Source organism: Scomber japonicus, chromosome 9, assembly GCF_027409825.1.
Source record: "Scomber japonicus isolate fScoJap1 chromosome 9, fScoJap1.pri, whole genome shotgun sequence".
Lineage (NCBI taxonomy): Eukaryota > Metazoa > Chordata > Actinopteri > Scombriformes > Scombridae > Scomber > Scomber japonicus.
Window position 1 is genome coordinate 35,632,355 of NC_070586.1, and position 23,113 is coordinate 35,655,467.

Sequence of the window (23,113 nt, forward strand, 5' to 3'; positions counted from 1 at the left end):
GACTGATTTTTATCTGCTATTCATTTTAGTTTTAGTTAGTTTTGCATGATGATTGCTCATTGTAGTTTTTATTTAGTTTCCGTTTTTTGTTTTTACAAAACTCTGCTTTTTAAAAAAAAATTCAATTAAATAATTTTTCTCTCTGCTAGTTTTAGTTTTAGTTCTAGTTCACTATAATAATAACCCTGGTTTGGGCACAGTTATTAAATGAGCTTAAAATGAAAAGCGTTCATTTTTAATATTTTTCTTTCAGCTGGAAAAGTGAGGTAATAACATTGAGTCCATGTTGATAGATATATCCCACCTGATGTACTTCACTTTAAAAGCAGAGCAGCTCTAACTGTCACAACACCAGGATATACTGGAAAAGTGACTTTTGCAGTTATGTCAGTAGATTATTAACGACATGTAGGACAGGTTCATTTAGACCTGACTTCTCACTTCTAACCGTTGTCACTTGACAGTAGTTTATTCATTGAGAGCACCCCTGGTTATAACAGACATTTACCTAAAAAGCTAGCTAACATTTATTGATAAGCTATTCCGTAGGTTAGCATTTTGTTTTGTATTGTGAGCTACCTAAAACAATGTTTCATGACACTAATGTTATATTGTCTTTACAGGAAGCTCTATCCATAGTTGTCAGTCACGTGAAAACTATTCATTCTCAAGGAAAAGACAAACGTTTGAAACTACAGTTGTGTGAATCATATATTTAGTCAGTTTAAATGTAAATTCAGCTTTTACTTCATGTACACTAAAACCTTTAGTACTGTAGTGAAATGTCAGCCTACCTTTCATATGACTGTTAGAAAGTGTTTAACTCCAGTTCAACGGCAGCCTCATGCAGGCAGGTGCTGCTGTTCATGGTTAGCGCCTGTTGCTTGGCAACAGTCAAACCTTTTACAAGGACTCCAGCACCCCCTGCTGGTCAGAGGCATCCACAACATCCAAACATATTTTATAAACTATTTAATCAATATTAATTCATTTCAACATTAATATCAATTCATTGACACACAAATACACTCAATTTTAATGACTGACATGAAATCAAATTCAAGATACAGGATTTAAGGACAGGCTGATTTGTTTGAAAGGTTTATGAAATATGTACTACGGGACTAACCTCATATAATCCATTTTAACTACTGCTGACACAGCAGATTCAACTCACACAACAAAACAAAGAGGAGAGATAAAAGGCCACATTTTCCATGTCATTTATTTCCTGGGATGATTTTCAAGTTAGCAAAAAATTGTTTAAAAGTTATCATTTTAAAGCAGCAGCAAGCTAATAATTAAAAACCATGTCAAGGTATAGTCTGAAAACACTGACAACAGAATTATTGCTGATTCAACAAATGTATCTGCTACAGTGCCACATAAAAAAATTTGGGATTAAATCGTAAACCGACAGATATCACATAACTAATAAATGTAAAGCTTTTCTTTAGATTCCTCTGTGAATTACAGGCTTGTAATATGAACCAAAAATCAGAGTTTTTAGATTGTAATTTGGCTCTCCGGGGATGCTGTGGCAGCAGTTGTGAGCCAGCAGCAGGTCGATGTAGAGGTGAAGAGCCAGGCTGTCTGTCTGCTCTGTCTAATCAAGTTCATCAGCAGAGGCTCCACTTATCGTCTTCACTGCTGCGCCGGAGCAGAGGCAGCTGGTAAAGCACCACACGCCTGTTTTTAATGTTGATCATTAAGACGCAGTAATGAAATATTCTAGTTGCAGCTCAGATCAGTTCAGCCAGTCCAGATCCTCCTCCTCCTCATCATCACCAAACAGTGGAGCTGGCGGCGGACGCCCCTTCAAGCTCTGCACAAAAACAAGAGATATGAACCATGTTGTGTTGATGGTTTATCATTTCAAAGCAGTATAAAATGTAGTGTTAAACTGACATTGATACAAAAAAACACAAGGGAAGGATTGGGATCAGGGGGATGGATTCAAATCTTAGAACTCAAACTGAACTCTAAAGATTCTTCCTTACCAGCTCATCCTCCTCTTCCTCCTCGCTGGGTGGTGCAGGGGGTTTGGTGGGGGCTGTGCTTTGGAAAAATGGCTCCTCTCCATTTTCCTCACCCATTCCCCCAGTCAGACTGAGAGAATAGCAGAAAAAGAGGGAAGCGGGGTCGTACAGAGAGGTAGACAGTGAGGCAGAGAGAGAAAGGGACAGATGAGGATCAAGCAAGAAAGAAAAGCAGGTCAGACGGGCAGTTAGTGTGCAGGAATACATGCAGATTACGGAATAAGGGACAAACATGTTATGCATTTGGTCAAGTTAAAAGAAGTTTAGTTAACAACACTGATTCCTAGTACATACATGTGGTTAAATTAAACAACAAGCACATACTTTCCATTGTTTTGGTTTCCATACATATCAGAGGTTTTGGGTTTCATTTTTTTCATTCCTCACAGCTACTGTTTTCCGTACAGTTTGAAATTTTATAATTTGGTATTGCTGTTACTTCGTGGTGCATCAAGGATGCTTTAACATCCATCAATTATGAGTCACATGTTAAAAAACACTGTACATGAACAATGCTGTTACAATATTTAACTTAAAATAAGCAATACCTATAACGTGTGCCATGAAAATAATAATAATTAAAATAGCAGATTTGAAAACATTCCCTGCTTTAAGGAGTGTAAGAGTGGCCAATATGGATGAAATCCTCTTTTAAAAAGGTATATGTAGTTATATACTGAAAAATACGGTTGTGGAAAATCAACTCAGAAATTGTTTATGGATGAAATAACCCAGAGAGGCATGTCTGTTTTTGACTAATCTAACAAAATAAATAGTACTTTATCAATTGATACTAAAATCATTTTAAAAAAATCAAATACTCATCAATCAAATAATAATAAAAAAAAACAGGCCTGCTTATTGGTTTGCAAAATTGGCCACAATGGCCTAATAAAATTATATTTGGAAGGTGAGGTTGGTAGAATTACTACTGACACATCATGTTTTGCTACCTAACTGAGTCTTATATGTTTTTCCAGATGATGTCAAGAGAAAACCTTTCAAATCAAGTTTAAAAGTTTGTGAAAGAAACAACTAACTCAAAACATCTGAAGTGGAAGCCTACAGTACTTTTAGTGTTTAGTGACTTCCTGTTCTACTTGAACATTAGAACCATACCAGTGATGCTGCATCCACTCCGCTACTTACTGGAATCACTGGGAGTCAAACTTTGTTTAGATTGAACACTGTGTCACAGAGCTGGCCAATCATCTCTCACCTTGTGTTTTCTCCCGGCTTGCTCTCAGGTGCATTCGGTGGTGGAGGTGGGTTGGCAGGGGGTCCGAAGGCTTTCTTAGAAGTAATATTACTTTCTTCTTGATGCTCTCCATCATTCACGCTCTCCCTGTCCACCTGGTTTGCTTCTGACTCAGTTTCCTGTCTGACCTCAGCTGATGAAATCACATGAGCTTCGTTGTCCGGAGCTACAGACTGACTGCTGTCTTTATTCTCAGCAGATGTTTCAGAAACGGATTGTTCTTCCTGCTCCTGCTGTACTTGTGATACTTCAGTAACTGGGGCCTCCTGTGGTTTGGATTCAGTGGATGAAACCAGATTTGTTGCCTGGGAAGCCTCAGACTGGTTTTGCATCTCTGAATCAGTAACTGTCTCTGTTTCCTCCACTGCTGTTTCTGTTGCCGTTGCTGCTGTTTCCTGGGTCTCGCTGAGCTGATGAGACTTCGATTCGACCTCTCGCTCTTCCTCCTTCTCTTCCTCTCTGACTCTTTTGTCTCCGTTCATGTGCGCATTCTGCGGAGCTCTCTCCTCTTTTTGTTGCACATCATCACTTTCTGCTTCCTCCTCTTCCTCTGCTGACTCGTCCTTCTTGCTCGGTCTCAGCGAGGATCTTTCTGTGCCGCTGAGCAGCTGCAGAGTTACATTCTAAAAAAAAAAATAGGATTAAAGAGAGGTCAGCAAAACATGTACTTCAAAGTCTTCAGATGAAATTATGATAGATACTGATTTTAGATGGCTGTCAACTGCCATTTGCATAGATGGAGCATTAAGCCATGTTATCTCCACTGACAGTGTACAGCAGATTGTGACACTGTGACTTCCAGTGTGACACTCAAGATGCCACTTCATCAAATTTCTGCTGGGCCAAATTTGCCACAATCAAGTGTAAGTGCTTTATTGTGAAGGTCACAAAAGATCAGTAAAAGAAGCAGCAGGTAACATAAGAGTGATGATGACTCACACTACAAAACGAGGTTTGGTGAATGCACAGTATCTACTGAGGTATGATTTTGGCGAGGACTTGTGTGGGGACTGGGGAGACACCAAACGACTACTTACACTACCTAATGGATGGCATTACCCTTTTCAACCTCATTAATGTGTACTCTGGGAGAGCAGTAAGGTAGCGTGTCTCGCATTACTGTATGAGATGCAGTGTGCTTCTCTGTGTGCAAATCACTTTATTTTGGTTCGGGTGTGATCTCTCACTCTCTACTCATTCTTCCAAAACACAAAAACCTCACTACCTAACATTAATGAAATATTATGTAAACTTTGAAAGGAATGTACTGGAAGACAAGAAGAAGTATGGAGTTTAATTCATGAAGATTTGTAGAGTGGGTGAAGTCACAGAATCAGGAATCACCCAAAATCTATCAAATTTAAGAACCTAGGGGGTTTCTGTTTGTTTTTTTGCTGTGTTTGTTTTTTTTGTTTTTTTTTTTAAAAAAGCTTCACTAACTCATTAGGAAATCAACAAGAGAAAATATTAGCGAGAGAGAGAGAGAGAGAGAGACAGAGAGAAAAAAAAGGGGGGTAATCTACTGTATAATGCTCTTGTGGCTCAATGCGAGAAAACCCTGCAAACAAGAGGCGAGGCTGTTACATTATGAAGGTAGATTTGTCTTTATTATTCAATCAAAAAAAAGGTTGCTTCAATCAAAAAATATATTTTCAATAAAATCAAAAAAAGAAATTCAATCTTTTTCTTTGATTGAAGTTTTGATTGAAAATATGTTTTTGATTGAAGTAATCTTTTTTGTGTTAGGGCCATATTATGGGTAGGACATTTGTGTCCTTATCATTCAATCCCAAAAAAGTAGCTTCAATCAAAAAAAAAAAAGTGTTCAAATCCAAAAATAAAATTGAAACCCCCCCCCCAAAAAAATCATTTGAACACTTTTTTTCTTTGATTGAATTTTTTTTTTTTTCGATTGAAGTGTTGTTTTTTGGTGATTTTTTATTTATTTTTTTTGATTGAAGTGAAAAAAGTTAATTTTGACACAAACATCCCGCAGTGGACAGATGCTTCCCGATGGGTCAGACATGTTTGAGTGACAAGTGTCTACACCAATGACGTCTTTCTAGAACAAGCAAGTCACCAGCAAGCAGTGGTGGAGTTGATGGTAAGTACATAAAACAGTATTACAATGATTCTTATCATGTTATTAGCTTACTCATGGTCATGGTTTTTAATGACATGTTAAACAATTACTTATGTTTGAGATTCAGTGCTTTGTCCGCTCTTTAAAAGCACTTACTTTGATGGTACTAACAATCACCCCCAGCACAGCCTGGCCACTGTAAGATTCATTGAGGTCAAACTCCCCTCGCAGAGAATGGAACACGCCGTTCATCACACGCTTCACCTGCGGATACACAACAATAACACAGTTATCTTCCTGTTTCCTAAGACCTGTCAAAAGGAGACAAAAGCAAAGAATTCAGGTAAAAGCCACCTGTCAACATGGCACTTTCATGTTCCATGGCATTCTATACTCTTTTTTTATTTTTTTTTAAAAGTATATTTTTTCGGGCTTTTTTGCCTTTAATGTACAGGACAGTGGAGATAGACAGGAAACAGGAGGCAGAGAGAGGGGGAATGACACACAGGATAAGACCGCTCGGCTCAGGATTCGAACTGGGGTCACCTGCAACGAGGGCTATAGCCTCAACACATGGGGCGGGTGCTCTACCCGCTGAGCTATGCTCAACCCCTAGACTCTTTTTTTAATGTTGTTTTTGATTGAATATTACACACTCAAAGGGGGAATTTCCTGCATCACATTTGCATGTCTCTTTTGGTTGTAACGTCCTGTTTTGTGAGTGGTGGAATTAAAGCTGGGAACTACACTCAGCAGTCCTTTACTGACATCTGGTGGTCATATTTAGATCCTGCTACTTTCCCAAAATGACACACCCTCACTTGGGTATTTTAGTTGTTTGTGTATGATGTTTCACCTCTGCTGCAGTATCTCCTGAATTCTCCTGCTCGGTCAGTTTCTTCTCCACTTCGGCCACTCTTCTCTCCAGTTTCTCCCTCACAGCTGCTCCTTGCTGCTCCAGGGCTGAGTACTTAGATAGAGAATAACATACAAACATCATCAATTATAAGTAATTCAATGAATCTTTCCTGACTTATGAATGGCAGTTGTGTGTGTAAACATGATGTCCTACAGAATTCCTGTAAAGTAACATCCCTGACAGATGCATTCCCTTCCAATGATAACTATTTAATCTAATTAAAGGGCGTGCTGACAGACAACAAGTCATCCATCTTACTTTCTCCTGAAGGGCCTGCAGCTCCTCAGTCTGCCCCCGCTGCTGCAGCAAACTCTGGTCTTCTGAATCTCTCGACTGCTTCATAACCGTAAACTGTTGAAGAGGGAAAGAGCAGAATGGATGCATTCAAACATCACATTATATCACACTATTTAACCAACGTGTCCTTGTTTCCAGTTAAACATGCACCTCAAAGGAAAAGCTGACTAACCACACCTAAAAAATCTATAGAGCTATTCTGGTAACTCATGTTTTCATTATGTGAACATTAAAACAGTGTTTTAGCTAACTCGCTAGTCTACAGTAACTATTTTAGCTAACTAGCCAGCTTACAGCAACTGTTTTAGCTAACAAGCCAGCCTACAGTAACTGTTTTAGCTATCTAGTTGGCCTGCAGTAATTGTTTTAGCTAACTAGCTAGCCTACAGTAACTGTTTTAACTAACTAGCTGGCCTACAGTATTTTTTAGCTAACTAGCTGGCCTACAGTAACTCTTTTAGCTAACTAGCTGTACTACAGTAACTGTTTTAGCTAACTAGCTGGCCTACAGTACAGTTTTAGCTACCTAGCTGTCCTACAGTAACTTTTAGCTAACTAGCTGGCCTATAGTACAGTTTTAGCTACCTAGCTGTCCTACAGTAACTTTTAGCTAACTAGCTGGCCTATAGTAACTGTTTTAGCTAACTAGCTGGCCTACAGTACAGTTTTAGCTAACCAGCCGTCCAACAGTAACTGTTTAGCTAACTAGCTGGCCTACAGCAACTGTTTTAGCTAACCAGCTAGCTTAAAAAATGTTAAGGTGGTATCTTTGCACTTTGGTACCAGTCGTTTTGAGTCTTTGAACAGCAACAACAAAAAACATCCCTCTTGTATCATTAAAAACATTAAATTAAATGGGCTCTTTGGGGTCTAACAGGAGGGAGTTAAATAAAAGAGAGGTGAGAATTGATGCAGCAGGCAGAAATATCATGGCTTTCAAAAACAGTAGATACTACATATCCTGCATTGCTAACAATAGCATATTTTTGTTGTACTCTCCATGTCTGATAAACACTCAGGTCTGTGCATTATCATCAAGGTTCACCTCTAGAGCCACAGAAGACATACAGATGTTTTCACAGTTTCATCACTCATAAAGAGGAAGTCTCATTTGACACAGAAAGCTCTTGTATAAAATCAGAGTTCCTCCTGAAGTCAACAACCGATAGGACAGTCGAGCTCTGTGTGCTTGTGTCTTATGACCAGCTTGCCTTTTCCTGTAACTGTGTGAGCCTCTCCTGCAGAGTGTCTCTCTGCTCTGTCAGCTCAGCCGCCTCTCTGCTGTGCTGCTCTTTAGCCGAGGCCAATGCCTGCTCACACTTCCCCTTCCACTCCTCCTCCAGCTCCGCCTGCAGCTGAGACAACTGCAGCACATTACAAAGCAATGTTAAAAATCTAACAGGTCTTGTGAGACTAATAACAAGTCATTAAAGCATCATATGAACAATGATATTTCTGCCTCTTCGCTGGATCCAACCTGTTCCGATGCGGCGTGGTCAGTGCTAGTCCTGGCTTTGCGAAGCTGTACTCGGAGGTTGTCCAGCTCCTGTTGGTTGCTCCTGCGGAGCTCCTCCACCTCCTCATCCCGATGCTGGCGCTCAGCTTGCCACTTCTTCTTCCTTTCAGAAAGAGTCTGAAAAGAAAGGATACCAACTGTTTGTCAGCATTTAGAATACCTACTTCATATTTCAAAGTCTTTAACATATTATCTGTGTTTCCTGTGAGTTTTCATAGTATCTATGCTCACATCTATATAGGGTGCAATTTGTGAAAAAATGTTTTTATTCATGAATATAAATCAGAATCACATCTGGCCTATAGATGATGAAGCCTATAAGCTGTTTCTTGCAGCTGTTACAGTGACATTTATAAATAATTATGAACTTTAATAAAACAGTTACAGAACTTGAACTTGCATGTAACTGAATATTTTAGTCCATTTAAAAAAAACAGTTTGCACTATAGATTGTTCTCACCTTGCAGCTTCAGTTAAATATTTTTAGGAGCCTATTTCTATTACAGATATCTTATATGGTCTATAGGTGAAGCAGCATAAATCATATGTGGGGGATAGATTTTTGTTCCCACTGGGGATGAAAATAACTAGAAAATAAGCAGAGGCAGGTACATACACAGGAGGCAAATTGCACCCTGCTTCTATGTACTCTAACATAAAGTTCATAACCTGTATAGAGAATACAAGTCCTGCCCCCCCTCCCTGAGGATACACACATGGAGTACTCACTCGTTCCAGGCTCTCTTTGTCAGTCTTCAGGTCCTGCAGTTCCTCCTCCATGTTGTTGACTCTCAGCTCCATCTCTTTGCGTTTTTGCTTCTCTGAGCGGTACTGCGCCTGGGCTCTCTCTGCTGCCTCCTTCAGCTCTGCAACACACACACACACACACACACACACACACACACACACACACACACACACACACACACACACACACACAAGTCTCAGTGAGTGTACGGTGCATTCGTCTCAGAGAAAGCTCAATTTGATTGCATATAAACTGAGTCTGCATTTTTCAGTTCTTCACAGCTGATTTAAAAGGTGATCTGGAGCTATTGACACACACACAAAAAAGAGACAAAACAGCTTTCTGCAGCACAATCTACAGTCGCAGCAGACTCACCTGTTGTTCACCGGTCTACCAACAACCAGCAACCATATACAAAAGCCATAACTGATACTGTCTGATGTAAAGTTAGTTAGATGGTTTGTTTTAAAGTTTTAAAGAGGTGTTCACTCAATTGTATGGTCTCTTTGAAAGCAGTAGTTTGTTCTACTATTGAACTGCGTTGCATTATATTGAGAGATAGAGATATTGCACCTTCATGAAGGTAGGATTTACTGCAGTATTACACTGTATTAGCTGAGCAAAATACCTAGTGAAATGTTCAATGTTAACGGACCAGTGTGTAGAAAATAGCGGTAATATAGTCTGTGTTGGTAGATGCCATCAAATCTAAACACTGCACATTTAAGATCAAATTCCACAAACCTTCCAGCTGTGTTTCCAGGGCGGCAATGCGTTGGCAGTGGCTCTCAGAGTCCTGCAGCGCTGAGTTCAGTTTAGTCTGCAGCTCCGCAGCCTTCTGCTGCTGCACCGAAGCTTCCAGCTGCAGCTGAGACAGCCGGCATGTAGCCGAAGCCAGATCCTCCGTCAGACGAACCTGATGGAGAAATGCAGAGGGGGAGGGGGACAATAAGGGGGGGGGGTTGAGATGAGCTAAATGTATCGGCGGTGGTTTACAGCAAAGTAAAAAAAAGCCCGGGCAACACAGAGACAGTGGAACAAGGCAGTGAAGGCCTGGATGAGTGGCTACTGGTGCTAGTGGAGTAACCTGTGGGAAAGAAGTGGCAGGTGAGTGATGACTGATGGAAAAAAAGAGACAAAAAGGGGGGAAAAAAAGAATAAAGAAAAGTTAGTTAAAATGTTAGTGGAGAATGATATAAACAGGATGATTCAGATCTGGGTCAAACAGTAGTTACACACCATTCTTCAGATTTTGTGTAACTGTTCAGTGACTTTAGGTTGGTAAAGGGTTAGGGTTGGTGGAAATGATAATTACTGACTTATCTATTGTGGCTTTAGGACATAATTACATATAGATTTAAAGCAAATCCCTATTGAGCTGAAGCCGATAACAACAATTGTTTGATCAAGCCTTAAAAGAAAGATTCGGATGCAGTGAAGCAGATGACTTTGAGAGCGCTCAGCCTTTTTTCACCCTGTCATTGTCATGTCTTTTTTTTCTTGCAGATACTATTTGACCGCAGTCTGGTAGCAGTACACAGAGAAAACAGGCTCACCTGGCCGGAGCTCAGGTCCTGAGGCAGTGCATGCTGAGAAGAGAGAGCAGTAAAATGCTGGATTTTCCTCAGAATAACCAAGCAGAGAGCAGTTGGCAAAGAGTGAAGCAGTTATCATCAGCATCAGATTTGTAACAGGGAACGGTAAATGATTAAATAAATGCAAAACCTTGTACAGAGTGTGTGTGTGTGTGTGTGTGTGTGTGTGTGTGTGTTCAAGATGACTTCAAACAGGAGATAATGATGCATGTGCTCTTTAGTTTCTCATCAAATTCATCACTTATCTCTCATACAGATCAGGATTACAGTAATGTTAGCATTATTCAAATTGGGTCAACCCACACAGCTACATGACAACTGTGGATTGTATCATTCCCACATGTTAAGTCAAAACCACATGCACAGTGTGGAGGTGTGTGTCAGTCACCCCAAGACCCATAATGATGATTTTGATATCTAAAGACATGATCATTTCAGAAAAACACATTTTCCAACATTCATTTCTGTTGGAAGTGTTGGAATATTTTTTTAACATAATAACTGCCTTTGTGTATTGTGGACTAACCACTGCCATTATTAAAAAAAGACAAATATATCTGACAAGAGCCTCAAGGTGTCCACCTCAAGGTGTAATTATCAGTCTTTACAGTTTGAGCACTTGGTGTTTCCAGCAGGTGGTGATTGCTGTCAATTCATCTTCCATGAAGGCAGGATGTAACTAACTCATTAGACCTGACTGAAACCTAATACTTTTTGTCAGTGACTTTGAGATGTCATCGTTATAGTCGCCACCAAAACCAAAGCGATCCCAACTTTGACACTTTTTTTGGCAAGTGAAAATGAAAAACAATACAAAAATGATAGTTTAAGTGGATCGCAAATTACTACTACTTTTTGCAGTACGTCCTTTAAGTATTACCAAAGAATAAACACATGACTGTTATAGTGTCATAGTGAGGATCTAAGAAAAAACTTAACACAAAAGGGAACAGCGATTACTCCACAGTACCAGTTGCCCTGCATTTTCATCAGTGGGGAGAAGCTCTCACCTTGTCCTGCTCTGCCTGTAGTAGTCGGGCCTGATTCTGTTCACTGGAGGATTTGAGGGAGTCGTTCCTCTGTTCCAGAAGCAGGTTGCTCTGCTCCATGTAGCTGGACAACCACAACACCACCACATTAGGTCCACTTTAAACACATTTCACATTAAAAGCATACATCTAAGTCACTTGGAGAAGCATATTGGTATCCAGTGGACAGTGTGTACATAGTTTTATTTATAATTACCAAACAGAACCCAAAGTCTAAGCTACAAAAATACAATGTTTGAATTTTCTAAGGTAAAGCTTAGTGTACCCAAAGGATCGGTTCTGGGCCCTATGTTTTTTTCTATCTACATGCTTTCCCTTGTTAAATCATTTCCCAACTCCTATATTTAATACACTACTGGAAATTGTGGTAGGACATGATATTCAGGCCTTCTCGCAGCCATAATTGTGACTATTTTGACATTTTCTGGCTCACCTCTGGTTCTGGTTAATGAGCTCACCGATCTTGCGGTTTTGCTCCTCGATACGAGAGCTTTTCTCAAAGACTTCCTTCTTTAAACATTCATTTTCCTAAAAAAACAAACAAACACAGCAGTCAGAACAATTTTCAATGACATAGAAAGAAAATCTGTATTTGTGTTCTAAAACAAGCTGAGCACAAAACATCAGACGCTGCACAACTCGACAATATATACCTGGATGATTCTTTGGATGTTGTGCATGATCATGGAGGTTTCCATCGACATATTAGGAACACCCATGGAGACGCTTCCCTGTCTTTGAAGATCATCTATCTGTTGAAGAAGAAAACAAAACATGACTGGATCATCTTTCGTTCAAGCTGCTTTCGTGAACCGTCTTGGACACTGTGGTAATACCTTTGAGGCCAGCTGATCCACTTTATCCGCTACTTTTCCCACAGATAACCGGATCTCTGTGTTGTGCTGCCGAGCCTCGGTCATCAAGAAGGAAGTCACATCACTGGAGCCTGAAGAAAAACAAAACTAAATTGTATTACATATTCTATAAAACATTAACTAAACCTCACACTCTTCTGGTTTGATCATAATGGCTTTCGTAACCACTGAATTGAGCAGTCTTACCCATGTAGGGAACAGTTTGTGCAGGGTACACCTGGCCAACAGGCTGCAGCTGGGTTGGAGCTGCAGAGGTCTGTGAGTAGGGGTAAGGCTATGAAACGACATAATATAACAGCTGATATAAAGAGATAACGTTTTGTCTTTTTTTCTTATGATGACTTATTGTTGGAAAACCTTGTAGAAAAGGCAGCCAGATCTAACCTGAAAGGCATGGGTGTTGCCTGGTAACCCAGGCTGTGGGGCAACAGTGGTCATGACAGGAAGTAAGGCAGAAGGCTGAGCAGTGTGAGGATGGGGATGTACTGCAGGAGGAACTACAAAATGTAACAGTAAAAATCGTGAAATGTTCAGTACATCATAATAAGGATTTGTGTTGTTTGTTATCAAGTGGTTGTAAGTGGACAAATGTTACCATGTGCTGAACTTGGAGCAGCAGTGGAGATCTGCACGGGAGACGGAGCAGCAGGTTGTTCCTTCACTCTGATGCCGCTGGTGTCCTGCAGAAAAATCATATGGTGACACGACTCACTACTGACACCACATGTTGAAAGTTCGGTACTGCACTTCCATACAATTTGGCCATTGTCAAAAGACAAAGGATGGTCAAATCAGGGCAGCAGACGCTGAAATATCTATCTTTAAGCCACTAAAATATAGGTCAAGCTCCCAAAACAATGGATCCTACACTTCTCATAGTGCAATTCAGCAGCATGTTGCATTAGACTGTCCCTGTTTGGTAAATGCCCACATATTGCATCAACAAGCCTGAGCAATCACTTGAGTAATAGTTATACATTTGGTGTTTTAGTAAGTATATATGGCAGTAGGACGGTGTATACAGGATTAGGAAACATAGTCTATCACAATACTACTAGGTTTAATTTTAAGTTTGGGTATGTTGATATTAAGAAAAAGTAGAATACTGCTGCTCCTATTGTTTAAGATCTACAAGTTATGAAACCCCTCCGTCACAGGATTCTGTCGACCCACCTCCAGCTCAGAGTCGCTCGATTCCGGTTGGCTGGTCGCTCCTGTCAGAAAAGGCAACATGGGCTGACCCATCTTCGCCATGCGAGAGATCAGCTTGGCCTTTGTAGCGTCTGGATTCTGAAGTTTAAAAAGGTTTGGATGCCATCTATCAAATAGAGCTTCCCAACAAGGGAATACCATATATACATTAAGATTAACAAGTGTTTCATTAATCAGGAGCGAGGGTACTTACTGCCAGCTGTTCACTGAGGGAGTTTGACTTTGCACGAAGTGGCGGCTCCCTGGGGAAAGAATAGAGCAGAGACTAATCAGCTTAGGTGACAAGGAGTTATAATGCTGTTAACCACTTCCTGAGGCTGAAAGTTTCACCCTGGTCTGCCTGGGCCCGAGGCAGCCGGCTGTACTGGGGCCTCTGGAGCCAGATTCTCCACACTGGGGGCTGGGGACGGAGCTGGGGAGGGAGCAGCCGAGTCTCTGGTGCTGGACCGATCAGACCCACTGTCCTTGGAAAACTTTACCTAAAAACACAAAAAAAAAACAGATGAGAGGACAGAACCCAATCTGCAAAAAACCCCTTCATATCTAACAGAAAACACTCTCACTTTTATCAACATTAAAAACAATTTGTGTAAGCTGCAGCTCCATAAACACAGACATAGCTAAGTAATCCTATGACTTAAGAATGTTTAAGTATGTCAGAAAATATCCAGGTGTTACCCGTCGAAGCTCTGCTTCAAAAATCAGAGTGCTGTTAGCCGGGATGCGGTCAGGGATTCCCTTGGATCCGTAGGCGAGGTTAGGTGGGATAATAAGAAGACGACGGCCAGCCTTCTTCATCCCCAGCATCCCTTCCTCCCATCCCTATTCAAACAGAAGACAGGAAGAGAAGTGATGTGGCAGTAACAACAAGGCAGCAGTAATGTGGCATAATTACTGCAGTCCCTCTTTCTCTCTCTTTGATTGAATCCTGACAACACCTGTGGGAAGGATGTAGCACACTAGCACATGAAAAGTTATTTATTTAATATGGTTACCAATATCACAAAAAAATGTGTCTTTACTTTATTAGTTAGTAAGAAAAGTAAAATATATTCAGGGACTATGGTTGAGTTGAGTTTGGAGTTGTTGTTTTTTGCACTGTAGTAGATGTGACTTTACTGTAACTTCAGGCTGTTGATATTATAAGAGGAAGTAACACCTGTCACAGCAGCAGTGTAATTTGATAAACACTGGGACATGATCCATATAAGAGGAACAAGTGCTTCCCCTGTACTGAGTTCTGACTGTTTGTTTTCTCCATTAAATCTTTGGAGAAAAGACAGTAGTGCAATTCAGTGTTCTTCATATTTGTTAAATTTGTTCTATTGATTATATTCACTTCATTAGGTACACCTGTAAAATCTAATGCAATCCAATACAAACAGCTTTGCCATCAATTTTTCATTTACAGCTTTATTATTTATTTACCATCAGTTTTTTTATTATCATTTATTTATTATCAGCTTTATTTATTATTTATTTATTATCAGCTTTATCATTTCAGCTTATACATTTTTAATTGTTGTAGACATTGTCAGAAAGTTGATAATTCCACTTTATGATTATTATTATTATTGATGTTGAAGCAGGTGGTGTTCCTAATATTCTGTCCCCTCCATTAACATACATGAGCTGAGCCAAATATTAGGAACACTTTTCAATACATGCACTCCAGTACACCTCCATCACCTACTATGATCTCAATTATAAACATAAAGTAGAATTATCAACAATAACTGAAAATTTTATTAGATTGAATTAGACTGCACAGGACTCAGACTTCACACAGTAGCACAATAAGGGAGTGAAAAGTTAGGACCATAATTCTGATAATTCTCTATGTGAGAGAGTTATAGTGAGGGATTATTGGATGCCTTTATATCGAAGCTGTAATGTGTTTACAGCTGATCTGCAGGTAACAGATATATTATAAATTATCATATTTACTAATTAATTATGACTCCCATTTGGTGTTTTTTTGCTTGTAAATATCAGTCAAATGCTCAAAATGTTATCACCAAAATATCTATGACATCATAGTATTTTGTAAGAAATAGTGAGATTTTTTATTTCAGCACTACAGCATGTCTGGATACAGCACAACACAAGCATCACCCCCCCAAAAAAACTTTATTAAACCAATCAAAAATAATAAGGTGGGACTGAAAAAAAGAGAAAATCAGATTGTAATTGCAGGGATTGTTTTGTACAGTCTGTGTTGACTTACTTTAATCACTTTTCCAGCTCCAAGCTTGAGTCGTAGCAGCTTGTCTTTGTTCTGGTTGGAGTCAAAGACCTGGAAACATTTGATCACATTTTATGAGTGACGCCCCGTCTTGTCCAAAAGACCCACTAGAACTGATACACGAAATTCATGAAATAACAGATTGAGAGGATTATTATCACCTGTCCGAAGGTTTGATTCTGCAGGAGCCAGCCTGTGTACATCACCTCCAGAGAGTCTCCATTCTCCACAGCCTGGCCCTCCCCGAGAGTCACATCCTGAAGCACTGCTGTATCTAAGGAGGGGGCGCTGTTGGCTTTGGCCAAACACACCTGACGCGAACAAAAAGGAAAGACGTCATCGTCTAATAAACAACATCACTTGATCAACTTTACACCAGTGCAGTTCAGACAGATAAGGAGTTCTTGCAGATCAGTCCTGATACTAGTGGACCCTGTGCTGTTTGCTTAGTCACTCACACTGATGGCTGCTCAAACTGTTACTGTGTCATTTACCTCTTTGCAGAAGTCTGATGAAGCTTTCTCTGACTCAAACATCAGAGACCAATTCTGCCTCTGGTCATCATAAAAAGTGCAGTAGTTGTTTGGCTGAACCTGCAGGAGAGAAAGAACATGTGGTCAGACTCACAGACAGGAGAAAACAAGCCAGCTACAAAATGTCTGTTAGTTCTTTTTCATTGTAATCAATTCATTAAAAAAATCTATAACACAATGAAAAAAATCAAACTAATAATATTAAGTTCCTTACCGTGTTTTTAACTGATAATCACATTTGCACTTAAATTAAAGTTCACATTAACTCTCATTTAGTTTCATAATTTAGTGAGCAGGTGGAAACCAAGCCAGAGGTAAAAGGAGAGTGAATATTGGACCAGCATTAGTACACAAACTCCAGATGAACACTCATTTTGCTCTGTTCCTTAAATGCTACACATGAAAAACTAATTCAACCAATTGAATTAGCCAATAATAAAGTGTCCTAAGAGTCAAGGGTTAATAAAGTTAGATCAAATTAATCCTGTAAAGGCTACTTACTAATGTGTCTGTTTATGATATTCGAGCTGACTATTCATCTGTGGGGGTTTTTTTTTTACAGTTTCAATTTTGTGCGATTTTGCTTTATTTTAAAGATGTGAAGCCACACCTCAGAAACAGGAACTCTGATTGGCTGGCTGTAGTGTATGTGTGTGTATTTATGGGGAAATTATGAGGTGGGGTGGGGACAAAGACTAAACTTAACCTTCGTGTCATCCTCCCAGCTCAAATTGACCCAATCCCTTTTGACTGTTCCTTCTTTCCTTCCTTCTTCCCTCTTTCTTTAAAATTTCCTTACTTCTTCCCCTTCTCCCCTCATTCTTTGCTCCCTCCTCCTTCCATGCTTCCTTATTTCCTCCCTCCTTACTCCTTTCTTTCCTTCCTTCCTTCCTTCCTTCCTCTTTTCATCCTCACTCCTTTCCTTCCTTCCTTCCTTCCTTCCTTCCTTCCTCCTTATTCCTTACTCCTTACTCCTTATTCCTTACTCGTTTCCTTCCTTCTGTCCTTCCTTGACCTGAGGACAACAGGAGGGTTAAATATTATTAAATTAAAGAGTACGGACCTGCTCTAGGTGAAACGTGCCTTGAGATTACTTTTGTTGTGATTTGGCACTTGTGTCATTTAGTACAATGTACTGTACTAAGTAGAATGTACTGTATATTGACAGATCAGGAGAATACAATAATCAGACAAGCAGCATTACTGTGGAGATTATTTATAACAAAAGAAAATTTGAACTTTCTTCTGTTTCTTTCTTTCTTCACATTTCAAGCCCTAAAAAAGTGATGTGTCTTTAAATACACTGACTAATGTTTCACACAACCCATCAGTATGAATTGAGATATCCCGTCCTGCTTCTCCATATGCATCCAACATCCTTTATGTCTCTGCTCACCGTGAAAGCGAAGCCGACTTGAATCTTAGCAGCGGTCACTTGTTTCTGCTGGCTCAAGTATAGAAGCAGCTTGTACTGCAGGAGAGAAAAAAAGAAAAAAAGAGGTGCATTATTCATAAAAAAAAATCTAAAGTCAGACCAATAATCTCAAATGAGTGACCGATTCCTAAAGCTCCTACCTCTTTTGCTGTGTGGTTTCCCAGCACGGCTGCTCCCAGCTTTCCCTGCTTGGCATACTGTCCGTTAATACTGCATGAGACAAAAATAGCAGGAGAGGAGAGAGTCTCACTTGACCTGATCATGAGGTCATTTCAGTGTTCATGACTTGCAGTTTTAGATTTTTATGATTCCTATAAATGTTTCTCGGGAGTCACTAGTAAAAACCTGTGATCACACCTTATGGCTTAAAGGCTGGAAGTCATTCAAGCAACATTAAAAGATGTTTCAAATATATGATTAAAAGCAGGGATTTACTATCTGAAGGCTTGGACTGCCGTAGCGATGATCACTGAAGGAGCTCCAGGTGATGCAGCAGATTTCTGGGTAGCTGGAGCTGGAAACATAAAAAAAATAAAAAGACAGTTGAAAATCTACATCACAGCACAACTTTCCCTTCCTCATCCTGTTCATGCTCTCACCTGGATTGGGGCTCTTTCTGGGCTGCTTGGGCGCCGTGTACTGGAAGGACTCATTCCCCTGGCTCACTTCTTGGTCCAGTCCGAACAGAGAGGCCAGCTTGGCCCTGCCAATGAAAAAAACCAGTGTGAAGATTATCAGGGGTGTCAAACTTTTTTTTCCATTCAAGGGCCACATACAGACCAATTTGATCTCATGTGGGCTGGATCATTAAAGCGATGGAAGGAAGGAAGGAAGGAAGGAAGGAAGGCAGGAAAAAAGAAAGAAAGAGAGAAAGAAAGAAAGGTAAGAAGGACAGAAGGAAGGAAGGAAAACAGACAGGAAGGCAAGTGGGCCGGACTGGATCCCTCGACGGGCCAGTTCTGGCCCACGGGCCGCATGTTTGACCCCGCTGATCTAGATAGACTCATGTTTGCCGTATATATGGGCTGAGGTTGGTTCCACGCTGCGGTTACACACACTCAGCTGAGGACAAAGCTGCTCATACCAGTCTTTCATCTTCATTTGGGGGATTTTAGAAGTTACTGTAGTTTAATCCACATGAAAGGTTTAAAAGTCAAGCACACAATGGGTTACATTATGTTCATTCTATCTGCATTAACTCACTAAAAAAAAGGTCAAAAGCTATCAATTCATCTGGTGTTTTTTATTAGAGCCCGACCCATACTGGATTTTTGGGGTTGATACCGATAACGATATTAGGAAGTAAAAAAATTCTGATATCGATATATCAGCCGATAATATTATATATACATAAACACACTTTTTTTTAGCGTGGTTATCAAACACTTGCATGATATTTAAAAGTTTAACTGTACTTAAAATAGCATCAGTGCACTCAAACAGTAAACTTCAATGGGAATTGTATATATTTAACTTGAATTAGGAAATAAGATTAAATATATATAAAATACGGCCTATATATCTTTAAAAATATGTATCAACACATATTGGATGGAATAAAAACAGATATCGATATATATCTGTGACAGGCCAATAATATTGGTTGACTGATATATTGGTCAGGCTCTATTTTTTAATTAATTGCAGTGTCTTATGCTGCAGGTCATTCTCCTCTCTCTCCCTGGTTCCTGTCCGCCTCTCTGCCACCTACTGTATAAATAAAGGCAAAAAAGCCCAAAATAAATCTTTTTTTTTTTTTTTTAAATCACTGAATGATGTAGTCTCAAATTTCAGACAGTGGTTAAAAAATTTAAGAACATCATAATTTCTCTTGGGGTTTTTTTGTTCAACCAAAAGTCCAAAACTAAGTGAACTTCACTTAGAGTTCACTTTGTAGCTTGTTCTGGTTCTTTCTTCCATATCTCATGGATTTTGCTCACTTGTCATGGAGTACATTCCACTCCCACTAATGTATTGTACATTTATTGTTTATTGTATATAGTATTCAAAGCATTTTTTTTTATTGTATATAGTACTTTTATTTTGTTTTTTATCACTTTTAAAGAATACTGTTGTGTCAATTTTGAATTTCCACCTAGATGGATCAATAGTTACCCTTACCCTACTTCCTACCTATGACACTAGAGCAAACATAAAGCATGAGCGATTAAAATCCATTCTTAGCAATGAAATAAGCTGTTTAACAAAGTCACATTCAAGCACATCTCACCGTCTGGCTCTGTGAATGAGGTTTGCTCTGTTGTCAAGCAGCTACATAACAACAACACAGTTACGCAGCACATTCTCTCAAACCTGACCTACTGAGGAAGACCATGAGATGTGGTTGAAAGCTACAAAACCAGTTTCAAAAGGTTCAAGGTGAACGTTCACACTTCCTTTTTTATACATAAACCAAGAAAGGCTCAAATCCTGAAAGAAACTGGAAGCATAAAACACCTGAGAACTCTGCTTGATAAACAGTTTCCCATGTGTCAATCAATGCTGAGACAAATAACTGATTACTAACAATTGATTATAACTCCTCCATCAAGTGCTTCTATCATAGGCAAGTCTCATCATGTCCAACAGCCAGAGTCAAACCTGTGACAATAAGTCAACACAGCTCCCAGAATATTTTTCTATCCGGTCGAATCCCCACAAAACCACACAGCTGACTCTTACTGACCCCTGAAACTCCTTCCATAGGTAGTCACTGGCATCTCCTAGGACAGACATGTTGAAAGCCTTGAGGCCCTCATCTCCAACAGTAAGGAACTGGGATGAGGAGGGGCAGCCTGTTTGCATGTGTGAGTTAAAAATCCTTCTATAGTGTCGTTTTATAGCTCCAGCTTCAGCTCCAGCTCTTCCGTCCCCAACGCTACCCCCCACTTGATCTCTCGTCCCCGCCGGGTGCGATCACACCACCGTGGTAGATTCAACGGCATAGCAGAAGAAGAAAAAAACACAGACGGAGCTCTGGTTCAAGCTCTAGAGCTCCACTGAGCAGAGATGGGCTGTGGCAGAAGTCTTTCACCTTACTCTTCTAACAAGCAGCATGTGAGAGGAATTAGCTACCATGAACACTCCTCCTCCTCCTCCTCCTCCTCCTCCTCCTCGTCTTCCTCCTCCTCCTCCCTCAGCTCACACACACAGCGCTCTCACAGTGCCATAGAGCACAACATAACTGTCAGTATGATAACATGGCAAAGCTGGAACTGAACGCCTTATAATTTGAGAGTCAAGGTACATTAATAGTAAGAGAGTCTGACTAACAGAGGGGTCACAGTCTGGATTCCTGCTATGTCTTATTCATATCATCATCATCATCATCAGTAAAGCTGACATCCATCATGGACAACACCTCTCGCCCCCTGCATGACACTGGTCACTTTACTTTTAGTACTTGTTTTTACTTCTAGTACTTGTTTTAGCTCAGTTAGCACTCGTTTATTTATTTATTGTATATGTTTAAGGGTTTCTGTTTGTTGTGAATGCCCATTGTCTTTTCTGTAGTGTACATTACACATCTTTTTGCTTCTGTTTTGCTGCTGTTACAAGTGACTTTCCACATTGTGGGATTAATTAATTAATACAATCTAATCTAATCATATTTATCTCTGTTTTCTATCAAAACACACTTAAAGCTAGAAACTATATGACACATATACATACTTTCAATTCACAGCCCCGTTTGATATGTATTCAGTATAGCTCCAAAATGCAGCAGTTTAATTATACAGCAGCACACCAGCGTTTACTGTGTGTTTAAGAGGAAGCACCTAGCTCAGTGGATTGAATATGAATGAAAAATCAGCTTTTGTGGCAGACTACAGAGAGGTCGCTGCAGACAGGAAGTCATGTGATAATCACATATATGGAATCACTGCAGCTCATGTCATTCACAACTTTCATGTTTGTTAGTAAGCCTCATATAATTTCTGTTAGCATTTAACTAAGTGCATTCTTTTGTGAAGCTGTTTAAATGAGGACTGGATGCATTCAAAAGTATCTCATTAAAAACGTTCCACTCTCTAATGTTAATAAATATATCTGGCATTGTAAGTTAATATGAGTTATATCTTGACACTTACAGTTCGGCATAAACATGTTTATTGATTCTTTTATTGCGTATTAGTATTTAGCGTAGCCTCTCTTGACTTATTAATAGAATAGGCTAATTAAGGGCATGACATGAATATTTTAAACAATACAATTAAAAAGACCTGCTTCTTAGTGAATAATATAAGCCGAATTACAGACTAGTTTACAAAAAATCCCCTCGACTTTAATTCATTGTCCACAATGTATTTCTTACACACAAGCCGGATATAAATGCACATATCTTCAATGGACCCTGGCCCATGCAGAACAATCATTAGTATAATGACATTCATGATGAGAATAGCTCAAAGGCTAGTTAGCTTGCAGGCTAATAGCATTAGCTTAGTGAGAGGGGAAATAAACTCACCCTCCAGAGGGAGACAAGAAGTCTCCGTCTTCATCGTCTCCGCCGAACATCTTTTCAGTTACAAGTTAGTTTATAATATTAGACAAACACTGAAATGAGTTAGCTATTTTTACATGACTACTTTGTTGAACTGACTTCCTCTTCCTGTTAGTGGGGGGAATCAGCTGACTTTCCACCTGACGTGAGGTTAGTTAGTGGTTTCTACCACTAGAGGGCGCCACAGACTCTTATAGAAATATGTTCAAGCTCCTCCTAACACACTTGAGGCCTGTACTACGAAGCTGGATTAACCTATCCAGGATATCTCTCCGTTACCTGGATTGATTTATCCAGATATTTGCAGTCTAGGATAAACGGTACTACGAAGCTGGTTATCAACTCGGTAAATCAACCCAGGGTTTTCCAATCTGGATCTCTGCGCGCTCACATAAAGGGGAGGTGTTTGCAGCGTCTGACCAATCACAAACATGCAGAAACCCTGCAGCGCAGCCTACTTTACCATGGAGGAGCAGACAATTATTCTTCATAAATATGAAGAATTCAAACACATCATCCAGGCCAAAAGCAACACTGTTGCAACACTGATGCAGCAGCAAAAGCCAGGAAGGAATGCTGGCAGAAAATTGCCGACTCTGTTAATGTGTAAATTCATGAGATCATACAATATTAATTTATCGGACAATCTAAACGGACAGCACTCTGATCACACAATGCCACTTTATTACGGTACAGACGTTTGGGGCAGAGCGCTTCCTCAGTGCCCTTTCTCTCATAAGAGACATTAAGTTAGTTTAATATTCAACATTCAAAATACAAACCTATTATGCGCTTCAACCATTTG

The 23,113-nt window shown here is 39.8% G+C and overlaps 1 protein-coding gene across 1 annotated transcript; it reads right to left on the reverse strand.

Moving 5' to 3' along the window:
• Positions 1 to 955: 955 nt before the first annotated feature.
• On the reverse strand, positions 956 to 22,405 carry fkbp15b (FKBP prolyl isomerase family member 15b). The gene is made up of 29 exons (XM_053325809.1): positions 22,273 to 22,405; positions 18,404 to 18,507; positions 18,240 to 18,318; positions 17,945 to 18,014; positions 17,766 to 17,840; positions 16,331 to 16,429; positions 15,998 to 16,147; positions 15,819 to 15,887; positions 14,270 to 14,413; positions 13,922 to 14,070; positions 13,785 to 13,833; positions 13,553 to 13,669; positions 12,975 to 13,059; positions 12,764 to 12,876; positions 12,566 to 12,653; positions 12,341 to 12,450; positions 12,158 to 12,256; positions 11,938 to 12,032; positions 11,466 to 11,568; positions 9,605 to 9,776; positions 8,842 to 8,978; positions 8,074 to 8,229; positions 7,808 to 7,960; positions 6,558 to 6,650; positions 6,237 to 6,350; positions 5,537 to 5,644; positions 3,259 to 3,920; positions 2,001 to 2,109; positions 956 to 1,825 (listed from the first exon to the last, which is right to left on the reverse strand). The coding sequence occupies exons 1-29, from the start codon at positions 22,320 to 22,322 to the stop codon at positions 1,748 to 1,750; spliced, it is 3,630 nt and encodes a 1,209-aa protein (XP_053181784.1). The 5' UTR covers positions 22,323 to 22,405; the 3' UTR covers positions 956 to 1,747.
• Positions 22,406 to 23,113: the final 708 nt, after the last annotated feature.

Coding starts and splice junctions, on each gene's coding strand:
- fkbp15b (XM_053325809.1), bottom strand. CDS start 22,322: ATGTTCGGCGGAGACGATGAAGACGGAGACTTCTTGTCTCCCTCTGGA. Junction 18,508..22,272: donor TTCTTGTCTCCCTCTGGAGG/GTGAGTTTATTT, acceptor TTTCATTGGCAG/GGCCAAGCTGGCCTCTCTGT. Junction 13,834..13,921: donor TCGGGCCCAGGCAGACCAGG/GTGAAACTTTCA, acceptor TTCTTTCCCCAG/GGAGCCGCCACTTCGTGCAA.